Source organism: Ziziphus jujuba, chromosome 1 (genome assembly GCF_031755915.1).
Source record: "Ziziphus jujuba cultivar Dongzao chromosome 1, ASM3175591v1".
Classification (NCBI taxonomy): domain Eukaryota; kingdom Viridiplantae; phylum Streptophyta; class Magnoliopsida; order Rosales; family Rhamnaceae; genus Ziziphus; species Ziziphus jujuba.
In genome coordinates this window covers 31,429,901-31,446,722 of record NC_083379.1, presented here as the reverse complement: position 1 = coordinate 31,446,722, position 16,822 = coordinate 31,429,901, and the positions used below count along the sequence as shown (strand labels likewise).

The 16,822-nt window shown below is 31.4% G+C and overlaps 3 protein-coding genes across 3 annotated transcripts; 1 reads left to right on the top strand and 2 right to left on the bottom strand.

Annotated features, from left to right (window-relative positions):
* Nucleotides 1–1,866: 1,866 nt before the first annotated feature.
* LOC107427826 (probable flavin-containing monooxygenase 1) lies at nucleotides 1,867–5,757 on the bottom strand. The gene is made up of 6 exons (XM_025071428.3): nucleotides 5,623–5,757; nucleotides 4,171–4,669; nucleotides 3,617–3,854; nucleotides 3,210–3,385; nucleotides 2,745–3,103; nucleotides 1,867–2,537 (listed from the first exon to the last, which is right to left on the bottom strand). The coding sequence occupies exons 2-6, from the start codon at nucleotides 4,609–4,611 to the stop codon at nucleotides 2,189–2,191; spliced, it is 1,563 nt and encodes a 520-aa protein (XP_024927196.3). The 5' UTR covers nucleotides 4,612–4,669; nucleotides 5,623–5,757; the 3' UTR covers nucleotides 1,867–2,188.
* LOC107427844 (protein CHLORORESPIRATORY REDUCTION 6, chloroplastic) lies at nucleotides 5,387–7,788 on the top strand. Its single transcript, XM_016038246.4, has 4 exons — nucleotides 5,387–5,880; nucleotides 6,547–6,678; nucleotides 6,891–7,099; nucleotides 7,193–7,788. The coding sequence occupies exons 1-4, from the start codon at nucleotides 5,661–5,663 to the stop codon at nucleotides 7,397–7,399; spliced, it is 768 nt and encodes a 255-aa protein (XP_015893732.3). The 5' UTR covers nucleotides 5,387–5,660; the 3' UTR covers nucleotides 7,400–7,788.
* On the bottom strand, nucleotides 7,637–11,213 carry LOC112490986 (uncharacterized). Its single transcript, XM_025071989.3, has 7 exons — nucleotides 10,848–11,213; nucleotides 10,373–10,517; nucleotides 8,953–9,600; nucleotides 8,714–8,815; nucleotides 8,483–8,623; nucleotides 8,170–8,371; nucleotides 7,637–8,087 (listed from the first exon to the last, which is right to left on the bottom strand). Exons 1-6 carry the CDS (start codon nucleotides 10,901–10,903, stop codon nucleotides 8,207–8,209), a joined length of 1,257 nt encoding a protein of 418 aa, XP_024927757.3. The 5' UTR covers nucleotides 10,904–11,213; the 3' UTR covers nucleotides 7,637–8,087; nucleotides 8,170–8,206.
* Nucleotides 11,214–16,822: the final 5,609 nt, after the last annotated feature.

Sequence of the window (16,822 nt, the reverse complement as noted above, 5' to 3'; positions counted from 1 at the left end):
TTGCATCAGCACATTCGACTGCTATATCCACTGCAGACTTTAGTGATCCGACTATTGTAATTCTTTTTCCCCTGATCAATCCAGCGGCTTTCATATCACCCATCATCGAGTAATTCCATGGAACGCATGACCTTACCATTGAAAACTTCTGGACCTTGATTCGGAGGAAACTTAGAAATAATTGGAGCGCCACCAAGTTTCCCAATACAATGGATCACAAACTCAACTTGATGATTCTGTCCAAACAAGAACATCAAGCTCCTGGATTATATTAATAGCTACTACTACTACTACCTACCGAAGATTGATTTGGGAAAAATAAAAAAAATCTACAAAATATCTACCACACATATACCTCAGTTGAGCAGCTTTTTGTGTCTAGGACCAAAATGTGCCATTTACCTTTAGAATCAATGGGCTTGCCTGTTCCACTCCGTAGATCCCATCACTCCATCTCCACAGGAGACTTTCCCACATCATCCAAGTGAATGACTTTGGAGTTGAATCTTATGTAAGGAAGGATACCAAAGTGTTAAGCATAAGATTCGATGTACTGCACAACTTGCGTTGCGTGTGACTCAGATTTTCATCTTTTACCGAAGATGGCTAAGGAAAATCTGAGAATCGGAAAATATTCATTGACATTCTGGATCTTTGTGGACTGTATAGTACGATTTCTCCATACATCTCCTATTACTTGTTCAGCTTTGAAGATGATTGGACTAAAACCTTTCTCTACAGCATAGTTGCAGGCAGGAATACCACTTCCCCATTGCCTCAAACTCTTGGAGTCCCTGAAATTAAGCAACAAGCAAACAAACTTGATTGAACTAGCTAAGTTGTTAGTACTATTTTATTTTTTTAATTTATTTTTACTTTTTTTCTGCTGGAAAGTTGCTCATTTATTAGATCTTGAACTTTCTTTTTATGTCAAACGTGACTTATTGTTCAACTTGCTTCGATCGATTCAACACTACAGGCTACATATTATAAGTTCAGGAAGTAAATTTGCAGCATATTAAAATGTTAATAAATGGGTTTCCTATTCAGATGCTTAGACTTGAACACACACGCATATATATGGAAACAGAAACCAACCAGATTCTTACAAAATCTTGAAAATTAAGCAACTCAAATTTTGAGCATATATATTCATTGTATAATCCGCAGAAGTTACCATTTGGTGGATGGAAAAAGAAGAGCAAAACAAGATCAACGAACTAGTAACTTATGATTTTTTTCCTTTTTTTTTTTTCAATCATTTTATCTCCGTGTTCTTGGTATGGTATGTAGATGATCAAGATTAATTATGTTCTGAAAAAATGATCATGGTTCATAATGTTTTCTTTTCTTTTTTATGTGGTCCACCTCAGAAATATAGAAAATTTGAGACTCAGACTTGCAAGCAATGGCCACCAACTTACCTTTTTTATTATTATTATTATTATTTTTTGGGGGAATCCTCCATTAAAGCAGGCCATTACTTCAACGCTTTCTCTTATTAAAATGGTTGTTCCATCAGGTAGTTCACATTCCTTCCTAATTAATGCATCTGGGATTTTTGCCCACCACAGATAATAGTAATGACTTCATTAACTCAAATATTAAGAATCATTGCCGTTGGGCCGGCTACTATATATATAATATAGATTAATTTGTCCGGAATGATGTGTCACACTAGAACTATATGACGTTTATGCAAAATTTACACCTCATTTTTTGGTGTGACATCGTCCCAGACAATCCAGAACAAACAATGACTGGATAAGAGAATTTATGTGTGTGTATATATATATATATATATTATATGCAATGTTATTTTATTCATTATCTGCAAAATGGTCATGCTGTGAAGGAGGGAACAGCACTTGGCCACAACAATAAGCAAGCTTCTTCTCTAATAACTACTGATCAAAGACCCAAAACCAAATTTTATTATCTCACACAACATAAAAATGCTACAACCACATTGACAAGAACCTAAGTAAGTTCTACCTCTTTGGAATTTGTTCCAAAAGGAAAACATGTTAAATAATAAATCTTGACAGCTTTTGCCTAATAAGAATTTTATCCCAGATTCATTGTCTATAATAAATGCTGGCACAGTTATTGCCAACAGCAAATTATTCTGTGCATTCTTTCTTTCTTTTTTTTTTTTTTTTTCTTTTTTTTTTTTTTTTTTCCATCATTAATGTGTTAGACCTGCATAATCTTTTGGTCCATAGGGCACAAACAAGTTTGCTAAAATACCCTTCTTTCTTCTTGGATTGCATCCCATCTCTTTGCACAACTGATCATTATACCATGTATTCAAAATGCTAACACATGATCTCCGAAAGTATCTTGGGGCATAAAGTTTCAGGCTTTTATCCCACATTTTCACATCCTTTTCCATGTCTCTTATGCTTGGCAGTTGAAATTTCCCACTCAGAAATTGTACCAGCCATTGACATCTTATTTCAGAGGAAGACAGATTGGAGAAACCCTCTCCATACCCTATTACCGCTAATTGTGGTATTCGAGGATGAATAATCTGTCTGCATTGATTAAGAAAATAAGCATTAGAGCTGAGTTTTGTTATGCTGCATACAGTTAGGATTAAAATGTTAAGAACATTATTCCTAATGCTACTTATTACCAATGCTTATCTGCAATTACATGGGCGCTTGTATTACTAATATTTCAATCATCAACGGAGACAAATAGCATTTTTATAGTTATATTTAAGAATTCTGACAAAGCACCTGTAGAGAGGAACTATTGAGGTTGGTGATCCAAGAATTTGCTTTTGAAGGATTGGAGATTTAAAGATTTCTGTTATCTTTTTGTCACCTCTGTATCCTGTGGCTAAAATTACAATATCTGATTTAACCGGATGAGCTTCCCCTTCAATTACCAAACCTTCTTTGCAGAAGCCAACACTTGGAGATCTTTTTATAATGATGCTTCCTTCTTCAACTTTTCCATAAAAATTTTCAGTCATAAGTGTAATTGCACATGAACAAATGTCTCGGAGAAAGCTCTGATTCGGAATCATACAATACTTTTTCAATGGGAGTTTCCATCTTATATAGGTCTCAGTGAATTTTGTAACTGCCCATCTCTGAAAAACCAACATCAGAATGCTTTATAGTTGTTGTTTTGGTTTTGTAACTTTGAGAGTAAAATATGAACATCCATAAAAGATCAGATATATAAAAAAACTTTACCAAGGGTGAAAGCAAGAAGGCCAAAAGGCTGAGCAGGAATGTTTCACCAGGCTTATGAAGCGTAAGTCCTGCTAACCGACTGAAAAACAAAAAACCAAAATTAATTCCCAACAAATTGGAACTTGGGAGTATCCAATGAGCAGTCCTGCAGATCACGGTGCATGGATATTCAACTCCTGTTTCAAAAAAACAGAAAACGAAATTTAGTGTTAAAAAAAAAAAAAAAATGAAATAGATCTTCACAATTTCTTAGTTTAAGACAGGTTGATGTTAAGATGGTTTTGCAGTTGATCAAAATAACAACTAGAAAAAGTATTTATAATGAACTTGTGAATAAACAAGGCTGTTCACTTCATAGTTTTGCTTGCAAATGTAGTCTTAGAAGGATCAGATTCATATCTTCTCACCATTTGCATTTGCACATTCTGCTGCTATGTCCAATGCAGTCTTTTGCGAACCAACTATTGTAATTCTCTTTCCTCTGATGAATTCAGTGCCTTTAACATTTCCCATCTTTGAGTAGTCCATGGAATGCATCACCTTACCATTGAACACCTCCGGACCTTGATTTGGAGGAAACTTTGGGATGTTTGGAAAACCACCAAATTTCCCAAGACAGAGAATGACAAACTCAACTTGAAAGACCTGGCCAAATAAAATACCAGCTCAGATTGATCCAGGAATGGATTCCCTCAAATACCCTTATTGGTGATTTTTTTTTTTTTAATTAGCGCGTAAACGTTTATGCAAACAGTACAAGTAGATGTGTACAATGATAATTGTGTGCGTCATGTGGCAAAAGTGGGAAATCAAATGAAATCAGTGCATGCCTTTTTTGTTTTCTACTAGTATGAACTATTTTTCTGTGTCTGATATATGCTTCTTATTGTAGAAAATCTAACTAAAACACCTATATATCTAAATGACATATAAATATATATATATATATATATATGTATACCTCAGTTGAGTTGCTCTTTGTATCTTGCACCACAAATTGCCATTTGCCTTTAGAATCAAAGGGCTTGCCAGTTCCACCCCATAAATCCCATGACTCCATTTCCTCAAAGGACTCTCCAACATAGTCCAAGTCAACTACTTTGGAGTTGAATTTTATGTATGGAAGGAGACCATAATGTTGAGCATAAGCTTCAACATACTCCAGAACTTGTGTGTGACTTGGATAATCTTCTTTTACCGAAGAAGGCCATTGAAAATCTGTAAATTCGAAAGTATGTCTGGAATTCTGGAGCTTTGTGGACTGTATGATATTATTACTCCAAACACCTCCTATCCCTTCTTCAGCTTCAAAGACGATCGGATTAAACCCCTTCTCTAAGGCATACTTGCAGAAAATAAGGCCGCTTATTCCCGCCCCTACGATAGCCAGCCTTCTCTCCATTGCCACAACTCTTGAGTCCAGAAATTACCCGGCAATAAATAATATTGCTTTACAGAAGCTGCCAAGAACCATAAAAATGCATGAGCCAAGGAAACTTGGGTGGAAGAAACTAAATGAAATAGTACTATTGAGGGCATGTTGAACTTGAACTGGTCTTTTTCTGTACATCGGTTTCTTCACTCTGTATCCTTTTTTGGTTGCAGGACATGATATATTTATTATTTCTCTTTCCGTCTTTTCTTTTCTTTTCTGCAGCAAAGTGGTTCATCTTGTTACATCTACAACTTTTTTTATGTGAAAATGTTGTGGCTCGTGGGTTGTAATGCACTTAAAATATTGTTCCAATCTATTCATCAGGCTACAAATCACATTGTTATTGTCAACTATGTAATAGTTGTTGCATATTCAAATGTCAATGGCCGGCTTCATACTCAAAACCTATATATATATATAAATATATAGCTTGGATGAATACTGAAGACCTATTAATTCCTATAACAGCTTAAAAAATTCAGCAATTCAAATTGAGAATTTGATTTTTTTATTATTATCAAAACAACCATTTATTGTTGGACTGGCTGATACATACTGATGTGATATGCACAATACATTATCATATTGTCTGGCTTTAGACCAGCCGCTCTTTAATCATTCACGCATCATCTTCACAAAAATCCATTTGATAAATGACAAAAAAAACAAAGACCAAAACACTTTAACATCAATGACTGGTGATTTTACGATGGGTTTTTCAATCATTTAATTATCTTTTTCCTTTCTTTTTGTTTTCCTTCTCCCTTTTTTAGGAATATTCCTTGTAAAACGTTCAAGAAAAAAGTTCAGATGATGATTTTATGCAAAATTGATCAAAGGGCTATCATTTTTTTCTTTTTTAAGTGGGCCACAAAGGGAAATAAAGATAATATTTGTGAGGTGGGTAGTATAAAAACACAGAGACCAATGAGAATATGCGGATAAACTTCAACTGTATTAACTGATTTCAGACCCTACCAATACATAGAGCTTGAAGATCACTGAGACCTGTATCAATGGCTACCACTTTCCAATCTCTGTCTCCACTTTGTCCTCCATTAAAGCAGGCTGTTTCTTCTTCACCCACTCCATGGATTTCTTGTAGATCCATCTCAGATTCAATGGCTTGTTTGGCCAGTCTGCATTCGAATCGACACCAGCGAGGACATGTTTCAGCTTCAGTTGCTTTTAACCCATCTGGGAATTTTGATCTCTCTTTGTATGACGATGAAGATGGTAAGAGCTTCACTAACTTCATAGCTTTTGAAAGTTTGATAATCTTGTTTGTAGCCCAAAAATCTGCGGAAAAGCTAAACGAATGTGGAAAAGGAATGGAACCCAATTGAATTTGAAAGGTTGTAGAGTTTTAGTACAAAAGTAGTACCATTTAGGTTTTATATGGATAAGATTTTTTTTTGGGTAGAATCATATGGATAAGATTTGTTATTGAGGTGGAGTGGAAAAAAGTGTGGTTCAGAACTTTTTGCTCAAAGTGTTTCAGAACTTTTTGCTGAAAGTGTTTCAGAACTTTACTAATTAAACTTGTTTGCCAATGAATTCTTAAGAATTTTTAAGAGTCACATTGGTGCTTAAAATCATATTCCATTGTTTATTAGGGAAGTATTTTATTTGTTTGTTTATTTGACATTTTCTCTGAAGAAACCAAAGGGTGTCTCTTTTATAGAATGATAAAAAATAAAAAATAAAAAACAAATAAAAAAAGACCAATTATTAGAACATCCAATTGCTCATAGTAAGCAAATTAAAAGAATATAATCATCATCTACACAACTGTTAGGACCAGTGAGTAATTGGATACAACTATTTGACAAGAGTCTCTCAGAGGCACTGCTTATTTCCAATTACAAAAAGCTGATAATTGCTCATGTTTTGCTTTTGCAGACTCACCAAAGGTTGAACCTCCAATGCCACCAAAGGAAGGACGATTCGACATCGTTATTGATAATGATACAATTCGCCAGCTTGACTTGTCCCCATTTCACAATGTCACTGGAATTACATCCCCTTCATCAGGTAGTTTCTTATGAATGTGTTATATTATCTTGGAATTCTGCATTTTTTAATTTAGATCCTCTGTCTCAATCCTAATTGTTTTACAACTCAGTTAATGTGTTATTAAAACAGTAATGACACAAGGAAAGTGACAGAAAGTGATACTGAAGATCTGAATTTTGCATGATGTGTTAGATGATATTGACAAAATATTCTTGCTAATTTTGTTTTAGCCAAGCCAAAAGAGTTTCTTGATCGTACAATTGGCTTTACCATTAACTATACAAGAGAAGATCCAAATGATCCTCGAGAACTATCCGAATTCCCTGACATAAGACTCTGGTTTTTGAGACTTGATGCAACTTATCCCTGGTTGCCAGTCCTGTTGGATTGGCGAGCCGGAGAGCTTGCTCGTTATGCTGCAATGTTGGTTCCTCACCAGGTATTAAAATATATATATATATATATGACAAACAAAGAGAGGAAAGGGAGAGAATTTCATAGTAACCTAACTTTTGGAAACTTGTCTTGACAGATGAGCATGAGAATGGGTGTTGTTTTCAATCCTGAGGCACTGGAATTATTTATCATGAAGAAAGTTTTTATTGTATACTCATGGTTGAAGGAGCATGATATTCCAAAGCCTAGACTGAAGACTAGTGACATGGCTAGGATGCTCGGTTTTGGAATTGGCAACGAGCTCTTTGACTTGGTTGACAAACAACCATTTTCTACATCATAAACAATACATCTCTAAAGCCAAAACATGTTGTTTCCCCACATCATGTGGATGAAGGATCAAGTCCAGAAACTACATTGAATCTCCCAATACCCTCTTGTTGCAACCCCTTGCAGAGTGTAGATCATTGTAAGCAAAGAAGCAGCAATCCAAAATGACAAAATTTATTAGAGCATAAGAGATTTCAATTTGAGCATGATGGTTGACTTTTGGAATTCCAACCATATAAACAACCAACAATTCTTTTTTCTTTTTTCTTTTTTTTCTGTTTTTTGCTTTTTGGCTCAGATAGGCTACTTCTGGATACAAAATTTGTAGTTTCTGTTTACCAAAAAATCTATTGACAAAAAAGAAAAAATTCATAAATACCCAGAGGATATTGGAAATTGCTATACAGTACAGTGTATCATTCGGATAGTAGTTGGTGAAGGGCTTTGCGTCTATGTACATTGTAATTATATAATGACATTTTTTTTAAGAAATATTTTGGTAAGAAAACTAAAAGAAAAAACATTTGTGTGTTGTACATTACAAAATGTGCCTTACTGAAGTTTGAAGATTGGATCTGTACACAAGGGCAAGTGCCGAAATATGTTAGAAAATACCTGCTAACCTTATAAAGCCAATATTGTAGACCACGGTGACTTCCTGCTTCTACTTCCATTCTTAAGGTTTTCCGGTACCAAAATATCTGCATATATATATGTACAAAGAATTACACCAACATGACCAAGATGGAAAACCACCACAAGAAAAGTTTAAGCAATCCTCACCTTAAACGCACAGAAAATTAACTTTGGATGAAATACTTTAAAGATTAGATTCATTTGGAAAAGAGGGCCCTGAAGTACATAAACCAGTAGACTTGCATATAGGGCAGATATTTTTATATCCGAGCCATTGTGTGATGCAAGCAATGTGGAAGCCATGATTGCAATCTAGTGTGCCCAGCTCATCCTCTTCCACATAGTCCTCCTGCCAAAAAAACAAAGTTACCATGCATTTCATTTTCAGGTACTTCTCATTGCAGATAACAAATCCAAAAAGGTTAAGCCTTCAACAGAAAAATCTTATGGATAAAATCACCTGGCAGATGCTACAAAATTCTTTTGGAGCATTTTCTTCTGCAAACAAGAAGTATTTACCATGCTTGAGTGATGCATGAGCCACTTCCTTAGATAACCCTGTGCTTACATAACCTATACGATCTTCCAAAGACAATAGCTCCTAGAGAAGCACAAAAAATGGAAAGGTAAACAGATGCTAAAGCATAACAGATCAAAATTAAGATGTCAATGGATTTTACATGACAAATACCTCGTATGACATTCCATCCACATCAAGCCACATATCTCCATAATTATGGTTGTGCATGCCATTAATATTGTACAGAGGTGAGTGGTTACGAGCTTGAACATCCTGTTCAGGAAGTAGGTTAGTACAATTTATTGAGCTGGAAAGAATATCGATGTAAACTCAATAATGTTTACTGCAAGGCCTACTACTGTAACTGCAAGCTTTGTAGTCTATCAACAGAAATGTGTAATGGACCAAACCTCTATTACAATCCTGAAGTCCAATCTGTTGTTAGCTGTTACAACTGTTAACGATGTTGAACCTTCTAACAAGCTACCAGCCAAACTGTACAGATAAAGAGCTGATTCCATCACTATTTGTCTCACAAGATCAATTTGAGCATCATTCCGCAGCTGATTATCTTCAGAGGAACTAGAAGATTGTGGTAGCTGAGATATGGAATTTCCTCTTATAGAGGGGAACCGAATGGCTGATAAGAGAGACCTAAGAAGTGTTTGTAATAGTCCAAAAGGACTTCGAAAAAGTGAAGATTGGAAACGAAGAGTAGAACTAAAGATTAAAGTGGATAAAGTTTCAGAATCAGGCACACTTTCAGAACCCGAGAGGAGTTTTCCAATATGACTGAATATGTGAGATAATCTGAGGCCTGGATTCTCATAGATGAAACTTTTTATACTCCTTGAGTTGGCTAGTGAAAGTGGAAGTGAGCTCCTTGGAACTGATACTTCTGATAAGGAGTTTTTCCCCATCCACATACACTTTCGGCTTGAAAATTTTGAAAAAAAAATGCACACACAATCTGAACCAAAATTACAGTGTTCCTTGTTTGAAATCTGTCTTGTAGGCTTAAAAGCTTGATTTGATCTTTGGTAAGTGGTTGAACATATCTGCAGATATAGGAGCATCTTAAAGTCAATAATTCAGCATTGACTGGAATGTATGCTTAATCTGATGCAACAAGAAGAGAAGTCAGAAATCAGAAATCAGAATGGTTACAATTTGTTCAACACAAATTGCCTTCTAAAAGAAAAAGCAGCAGATCCTTGGGCAAGGTAAAAAGTCATTCTCTTTAAAGGCTTGAACCTCTTCTTTACTGAACATTTCGGACACGATATGAAATCGTTACATATCATACTAATCTTCTTCTCATGTTCTAACCCAATTGACACTATAATGGTTTAAGAAGAATATCAAAATGGTTTCATAGTATGTCCATGTTCTTAATCTATTAATTTTAGAAATATATGTATAGAAATTTAAGTATCAACTAATAATAGTAATGACAAAGCTAGAATACTCAACTGTGAATGCATAATAACACAAGAGGGACACTAAAAATAAAACAAAAGCACTGATTAGCATGCTTGTAAACTGGTTTATGCTGCTAGCAATTACCAGACCAATGAAAAATCATTCTTCTCATTTAATGCTTTTTAATCACCATACACATGAATATTAAAAAAATACTAATATTCATGAGAACTTTTCCATTTTATTTCTTTTGTAACAAATTCAATCTGAATGCTGATATCCACCCATCAGACTGTGTTGCTTGCATGAAATTGTGCTGCACACAGAATTAAATCTTTTTTGTGCTGTTTGTCTCAGATTTTTGTTAACAATAAAACATAAAAACTTTTGAGGTCTAAAAATACTCACAGGCAGAGAGAAAATATTTCTGTTGACTCTGTCAGATTCAAGAACCACATGTAAACCAAGGTCAGCAATCGACTGAGAGCCTTGACTTTGACCTCCAGAACTCATCTCCTCACCAGATTCACAATTTTCACCACATATATGGATTCTGCATTCCATAAACAAAATATTACATATATATATATATATATATATATATATATATATTATTAAACACAAACACGCACACATATATATATATATATATATATATTAAATATTTTTACAGTCTTCCTCTTCCATCCCAGTTCCTAAGTTCTTCAATATTGAGTGGACCAAATGAGCACAGCATGCATTTCATGAATACCCAGTAAAGAAAAATATTCAATTATGATATAAAAATCCTCTATTAAACAAAACAATGTGGAACTATAATTATTTCTCAAATGTAAACCAAATGGAAAGCTATATGCATATATATATATATATATATATATACCTTGGTTGCCTTGATGCTTTTCCTTGATGGGGATTCACAGAAGAAGCTGAATGCATTGTCACAAAAGGAGATGGTAATTTAGGGATTGAGAAGAGAACAAAATTGAGCTTCAAAAACAATTTAAAACCAAAACATGGGTTACAAAGATTGAGTGGTTTTATATAACAGGAAAAAAAAGAATAATAATAAAAAGTCTAAAATTTGTGAAGTAAATGAGAAAAAGGTGAGAAAATTTTTGCTTGGATAATAGGGGATTCAGGTGTGGTTTGGCGCTTATGGTGCCGCGGGAAATGTAACTGCAATTAACGAACCAAGAATGAAATGTAAGGTTTCTAGCAAAAAATAAAATAAAATGTAAGGTGGCTAACCGTCTTGAGGTTTTTTATTTTTCTTTTTCCTTTTTTAACTTATATATATATAATCTCTTGGGCTTTTATGTCATAAAAATATATATATAAGTTTGGGCTTAACAAAATTGTTTGCCCCAATGATGTCCTTAGGCTCATGGCAGAACTTGGACCAATGCCATTCAAAAGGGCTTAACAGGCCTGGATCGGTCACCAATTCCTGATTGTCTATCTGAAAATAACTGTATACACCAACAAATGCAGTTAACGTAAAAAAACTGTATACACCAACAAATGAAGTTAATTTACCAGAAAAAAGATAATAAAATAAAATAATTAGGCTCTTTTATTTTGGAATTTTGAATGTAATTTCTTCTTCTTCCCTTTTTTTTATGTTTTCCAATTGGAATATGTGACTAAATCATAGTAGATTGGATTATTTTAAATCTGGTGAGTTAAATTTTCTCAACCTAGCTCAATTTTACATTTCAAACCATAACAGTAAATTCCTTTGCAATGACAAAATTAGATCTGATCATCAATTTGTTTAATTGGTTTTCTAGGTGGAATTATTAGGAAGGAGCCCAAAAATTTGGCTTAAGTAGTGGTCCAATTGCTAAGTAATTTTTTTCTTTTTTTGATAAATTATTCGACATAATGCTACTTAATATATATATATATATATCCATTTCTCAAAAATCAAACAAAATAAAAAAAAATGATAATAACAATATAATAAAGTAGATATTTATTTCTTGCAAAACAATTTGAGGAATATATATATACTTTTGCAGCTGAAGGCAATTAAAATAAGCACCCTAATATAATGTATACATGTTTCTGCAAGAAGACCCAAAAGAACCAAAAGAAATTGCATTGACCAAAAAAAACCAAAGAAAGAGTACTTGTATCTGCTTTTATTTACCAAATACAACCAAAAAAAAAGCTCTTAGGATCTAAAAGGCACTTTTTATTAATTTCTTAAAAGCTCTAAACTAGTCAACTTAGTTAATCAATTTCTTATTGCAAACTATATGAAAAAAATCATTATCAGGATATGAAAAAAATCTTAATTTAACATATAAACATTTCTTTTAAATTTCAATTAATTTCAAGAAAAAAAAAAAAAGGGTATCTTGATTTAATTTGTCCTTGTTAGACTTTGTCTCCATTGCTTTTTAATAATCGCTTAACCAATTAACATTAAAGTATTTTGGATGGACCATGCATGCATAAAAATTGCATTAAACATACCTTATTATAATGTCCACTATTTGGGGTGCCTGTTTTGATTGGACCATACCGCTGTGTCTCAAGCATGGTGCACCATCTTTTTCTGTGTCCTTGATATTTTTTCTTCCATTTTCTTCTACCATTATGGTTTTTAACTTTTTATCGTTTCGGGCTGCTTGTATATTTTTCATCATTTTTTTTTGTTTTTTTTTTTTTTTGGGTTGAATATTGAATCTATAATCACCATTTGTCAAATTTAGATTCTAATAAAGTAATATTATTTTATTGGATTTATTTTCCATATTTTTAGATTACATTAATTTAAGCTTTGAAATTAAATTTTAATATTAAAAAATAAATATATATTTAAATTGATATAAAATTAAAAAAATATATAAATATAAATAAATTTTAAATTACAAAATAAATCAACTAAAATTTTCATAAATATAAAATTAATAAATTATAAATAAATATACAATAAATCACACTTCAAATTTATAAATAATAATTTATAAAGATAGAATAATTTTTTTATAAAATAAAAAATAAAAAGATTAGATTTCATTATATCTGTGAGGCTACCTATATACCCCATCTCCTAAAGCTAGCTTGTGCCTTAGAGGAGTAATGCGTCAAATTTTAAGACTCAAAGCTTTTTTTGTGTATCTCGCTTCAAGGAGAACCCTAAACATGGTCCCACATGAGTTTTTCAAAACAATGAAACAAACTATCATCTTATATATACTCGTATACATAGCCATCCAATCAATTTAAGTTATTGGTAAATATCACTATCATACCCTCTAATTTGCTAGTTTTTTAATACTACATTTATATTATGAGAAATATCAGTATAGCCCCTCATATTTTGTTTATGTTTCAATTAAGCACCATTTTTTAAAACTCTTACCAATAGAATAAAAATTTAGCCGATTTACCATTCTTTTGGCCTCTTTTTATTTCTATATATATATTTTTGATTTCTAAGAACATAAAAAAATAGATTAAAAAAAAAAAAAAACACATATACATACTTCTTTTAAAATTACTAAATTTATGGTGATAAATCCGTCTTGCCTATTTCTTTTTTTTTTTTTTAAAAAAAGTGACAATTTCTATATAATAATTATGAGTATTTCAAATACAATTTCAATAGTTAAGCTTATCAACATTTAATACACTTGAAATTATTTCTTTTTTTTTTTTAAAGTTATTTATAAGTTTAACCACATTATTTTCATTTGTTAATTTTCATATTCTTTATTTTTAAGAATGAGTAAAAGAATTAAATTAAATTAAATGTAAATAGGTCAAATTCTAATTTTATTTTTAAGAATTTTCAATAATTGTACTATTTTGAAATAAAAGTGAAATAAAAGGAGGTTATACTGATATTTTTCATAATATTTGAAAAAATAGCAAAATAACAGGGGCTATAATGATATTTACACTTAAATTATTTTCTTATGCGTATATATATTAGTTAGAGTTATATCATTTTGATCTAATAATTTTAGCTGTCATGACTTCCTTTACCAATTATTGAAATGTATAAAGGATTGATATTTAAAAGCATATTAATTCTCTTTGTCTATATAAATTTTAATATTTTACTAAACTCATATTATATTCAGGTTTGTTTTAAAATTTGAAGTACTATGTATAAAATTCAAAAGAGTACCATTTTTTGTCATCTGTTTATATATATAAGCCTCTTCCAAAAATATATTTTTATATATTTTCATCTATTTATATTTTCTAAAAGGCTATTAGTTTTGGTTTTAGCCTTGTAAAATCTGAATGAAATATCTTTTTTTTTTTTTCAATCAATAACTTTCTATAGAATAAGATAAAAATATATTTTTATTCATTAGTTTTGGTGATATTTGTTATGCATTATTATATAGATTGCTTTAATATATTCAGTCATATTTAATTGTTATATGTGTTTCAAAAATAATAAAAAAGAACTTGTTAATTAATGTGCCCTATTCTTTTCAAAACTATATATATATATTCATCTAATATTTATATATTTTTTAATCCTTTTATCCCCAAATTTTGTGTCATTTAATTTTGACAAAAATAAATTAATTCAGGAAAACTGTTTAAAAATAATAATAAATAAATGTATAACCTATTATATACCTATATCTATGGTGTTTATGTTGTTCCAGTAATTGTGGTGACCTGTGCGATCACACATCTTATACACCTTCACATTGATTATATCATTTTTAAATTTCAGTTTTTAAAACCTTCAAAGCTAATAAAAGAAATCATAATGTCTGCAAATTTCATTGATGAATTCTTTTAAAAACTAGATTGTCACATCTCACAAAATGTCACGATAAAAATATTGTATTATATACTTCGTTTTTTAAATTAGATCATTAGTATTTTCAAAAATATAACTCTTTGGCTGTAATTAAAAAAATAAAAAAAAATGCAAGAGTCTTCATTTTCATTTGCCATGTGTTTAATTGTTTTCACCACACGTCATTAAGATAATTATAATTATAAAACTAACTCATGTAGTAATCATGCATCTTAATTTATTTGATCCCTAATTATTTTTTTAAAAGCAAGCAATTTCATTCGTTATAATTTATTGTATCAAATCTATTTAGCCGGTACTCCTTTTGTTGAACATTTTCCTGGGACGAATATAATGGATTTACATAAATAATTAACCTCAATATAAGCAGCATATATTTGAAGTTATATTCTGTTTCCAATAAAAAACAAGAAAACGTGTCAAATACATGCAAAATCAGAATTTAATTAAGCAAGTGGCAACGTGAATAGTTTTTCTAACATAATATATTATCTTTTCTAAAAATGCAATTAATTAATTAAACCTCTAAACAGAAAAAAATAAATAAAAATAAAATTGAAATTGCCAAGTACCAACCTCTAAAGAAATAAAATAAAATTCAATGGCATGCATGCAAGTTCGACACATGCATATCTAAACTCTACCTAGAAGCCTAACAATGCTGTATATGAGAAATATTGGTTGCTATACATCACATAATTAACATGGCTTGGCTTAGGGCGGCCCTCACCCCCATGTGCCAATGTACCATCAATAACATGCTTGTGACCAGGTTTCTAAGCACGAAACATGGGCTATAGATGAACGTTGGGAATACAATTACAAACCCCTATATATATATATATATATATATATATTTTCTCTACCCAAAAAAAAAAAAACACATTTTTATTATTTTTTAATTCTCCGGTTGAGATTTCTGTGTTGAATTTGCAACCATGCAAATGGGGTGGACAACTTTCCAAAGAATTCAATGCCTCTGCTTTTTTGCTGTGTATGACTCTTTGTTTGCTTTTGTGTGAAGAAAGAAGGCGTCCCAATTGATCTTATAAACTCGACAAGCTTATTCATCTATGACCTAGTTTTGTGAGACATGTGGCCCGGCCTTATTCATGCTAATAGGAATTTTTTTTTTCTTTTATTTATTTATTTATTTTTTTTTTTGGTTTCAAACTTTATTGTGAAACCTCAAGTTAGGGATCTGGAATTTGATACTTTTCACAAATCATACATATATTATATATATATTGACATTTTACATTTTTATTGTGTAAGATTGAAAAGAAGAAGACTTTGTTAACTGGTACTTGTTTTCTTCATTTGGAAGAAGAAAAACAATGATAAATTTATAAGATTTATCAACTTGAATTAATGTTTTTTTTCTTCTTACCTTTTTTTTTTTTTTTTTAACCTATGGGCGATCAACAGGAATAGCATAGCCTTAGCTCTAAGTATGTGTAACTTCCTATTTTGTACGTTTGATGATGCATTTAACTTGATATAGGAAAACAGGTTCCTAGCATTAATTTTAGTACGTACCTTCGTCTTGTAACTATCTTGTCTTTTCGTTTTCTCTCTTCCCTTTTTTTTTTTTTTTTTTAACTGAAAACAAATAACTTTCAATAATATTGTTTTTGCTTTCAGAATTCATTAATGTAAAAGTAGATTGTTTTATTTCCTATCTGCTCTCTCATCTTCTTCTCCTCTCTTGATCTTTCTCACGTCTAACAAGTCATTATTTATTTAAAAATATAAAAATAAAGTTTAAAAAAATTATTACCACATATTTTTTAATGAAAAAACTCTTTAAAAAAAAATAGTTTATTAGAATTTTAAAACTGAATCACTAAGGCCAAGCATGTGGAGCTGCAACAACTATTTTTTCCTTTCAATATTAGCATATTTTATTTTTCAGAAATAAGAGAATAATGCAAATATTTTTGCGAAGCACTTAATGAGATGGATATCCTTGGTAAAAGATTCGTCCCCAATAAAAGAAAAGTCCATGAACACGATATGTACATGCATGTATGGCATTCAATGAAACATCTACC

What these genes read in the sequence shown, in the direction of transcription:
- LOC107427826 (XM_025071428.3), bottom strand. Translation starts at nt 4,611, where the DNA reads ATGGAGAGAAGGCTGGCTATCGTAGGGGCGGGAATAAGCGGCCTTATT. An exon ending in CAAAGAGCAACTCAACTGAG is followed by an intron (nt 3,855 to 4,170) that starts GTATACATATAT and finishes TTATTTGGCCAG; the next exon opens with GTCTTTCAAGTTGAGTTTGT. An exon ending in AGAATGTGCAAATGCAAATG is followed by an intron (nt 3,386 to 3,616) that starts GTGAGAAGATAT and finishes TTTTTGAAACAG; the next exon opens with GAGTTGAATATCCATGCACC.
- LOC112490986 (XM_025071989.3), bottom strand. Translation starts at nt 10,903, where the DNA reads ATGCATTCAGCTTCTTCTGTGAATCCCCATCAAGGAAAAGCATCAAGG. An exon ending in ACTTCAGGATTGTAATAGAG is followed by an intron (nt 8,816 to 8,952) that starts GTTTGGTCCATT and finishes CTTCCTGAACAG; the next exon opens with GATGTTCAAGCTCGTAACCA. An exon ending in TGGATGGAATGTCATACGAG is followed by an intron (nt 8,624 to 8,713) that starts GTATTTGTCATG and finishes GTGCTTCTCTAG; the next exon opens with GAGCTATTGTCTTTGGAAGA.
- LOC107427844 (XM_016038246.4), top strand. Translation starts at nt 5,661, where the DNA reads ATGGCTACCACTTTCCAATCTCTGTCTCCACTTTGTCCTCCATTAAAG. An exon ending in AATTACATCCCCTTCATCAG is followed by an intron (nt 6,679 to 6,890) that starts GTAGTTTCTTAT and finishes ATTTTGTTTTAG; the next exon opens with CCAAGCCAAAAGAGTTTCTT. An exon ending in CAATGTTGGTTCCTCACCAG is followed by an intron (nt 7,100 to 7,192) that starts GTATTAAAATAT and finishes TTGTCTTGACAG; the next exon opens with ATGAGCATGAGAATGGGTGT.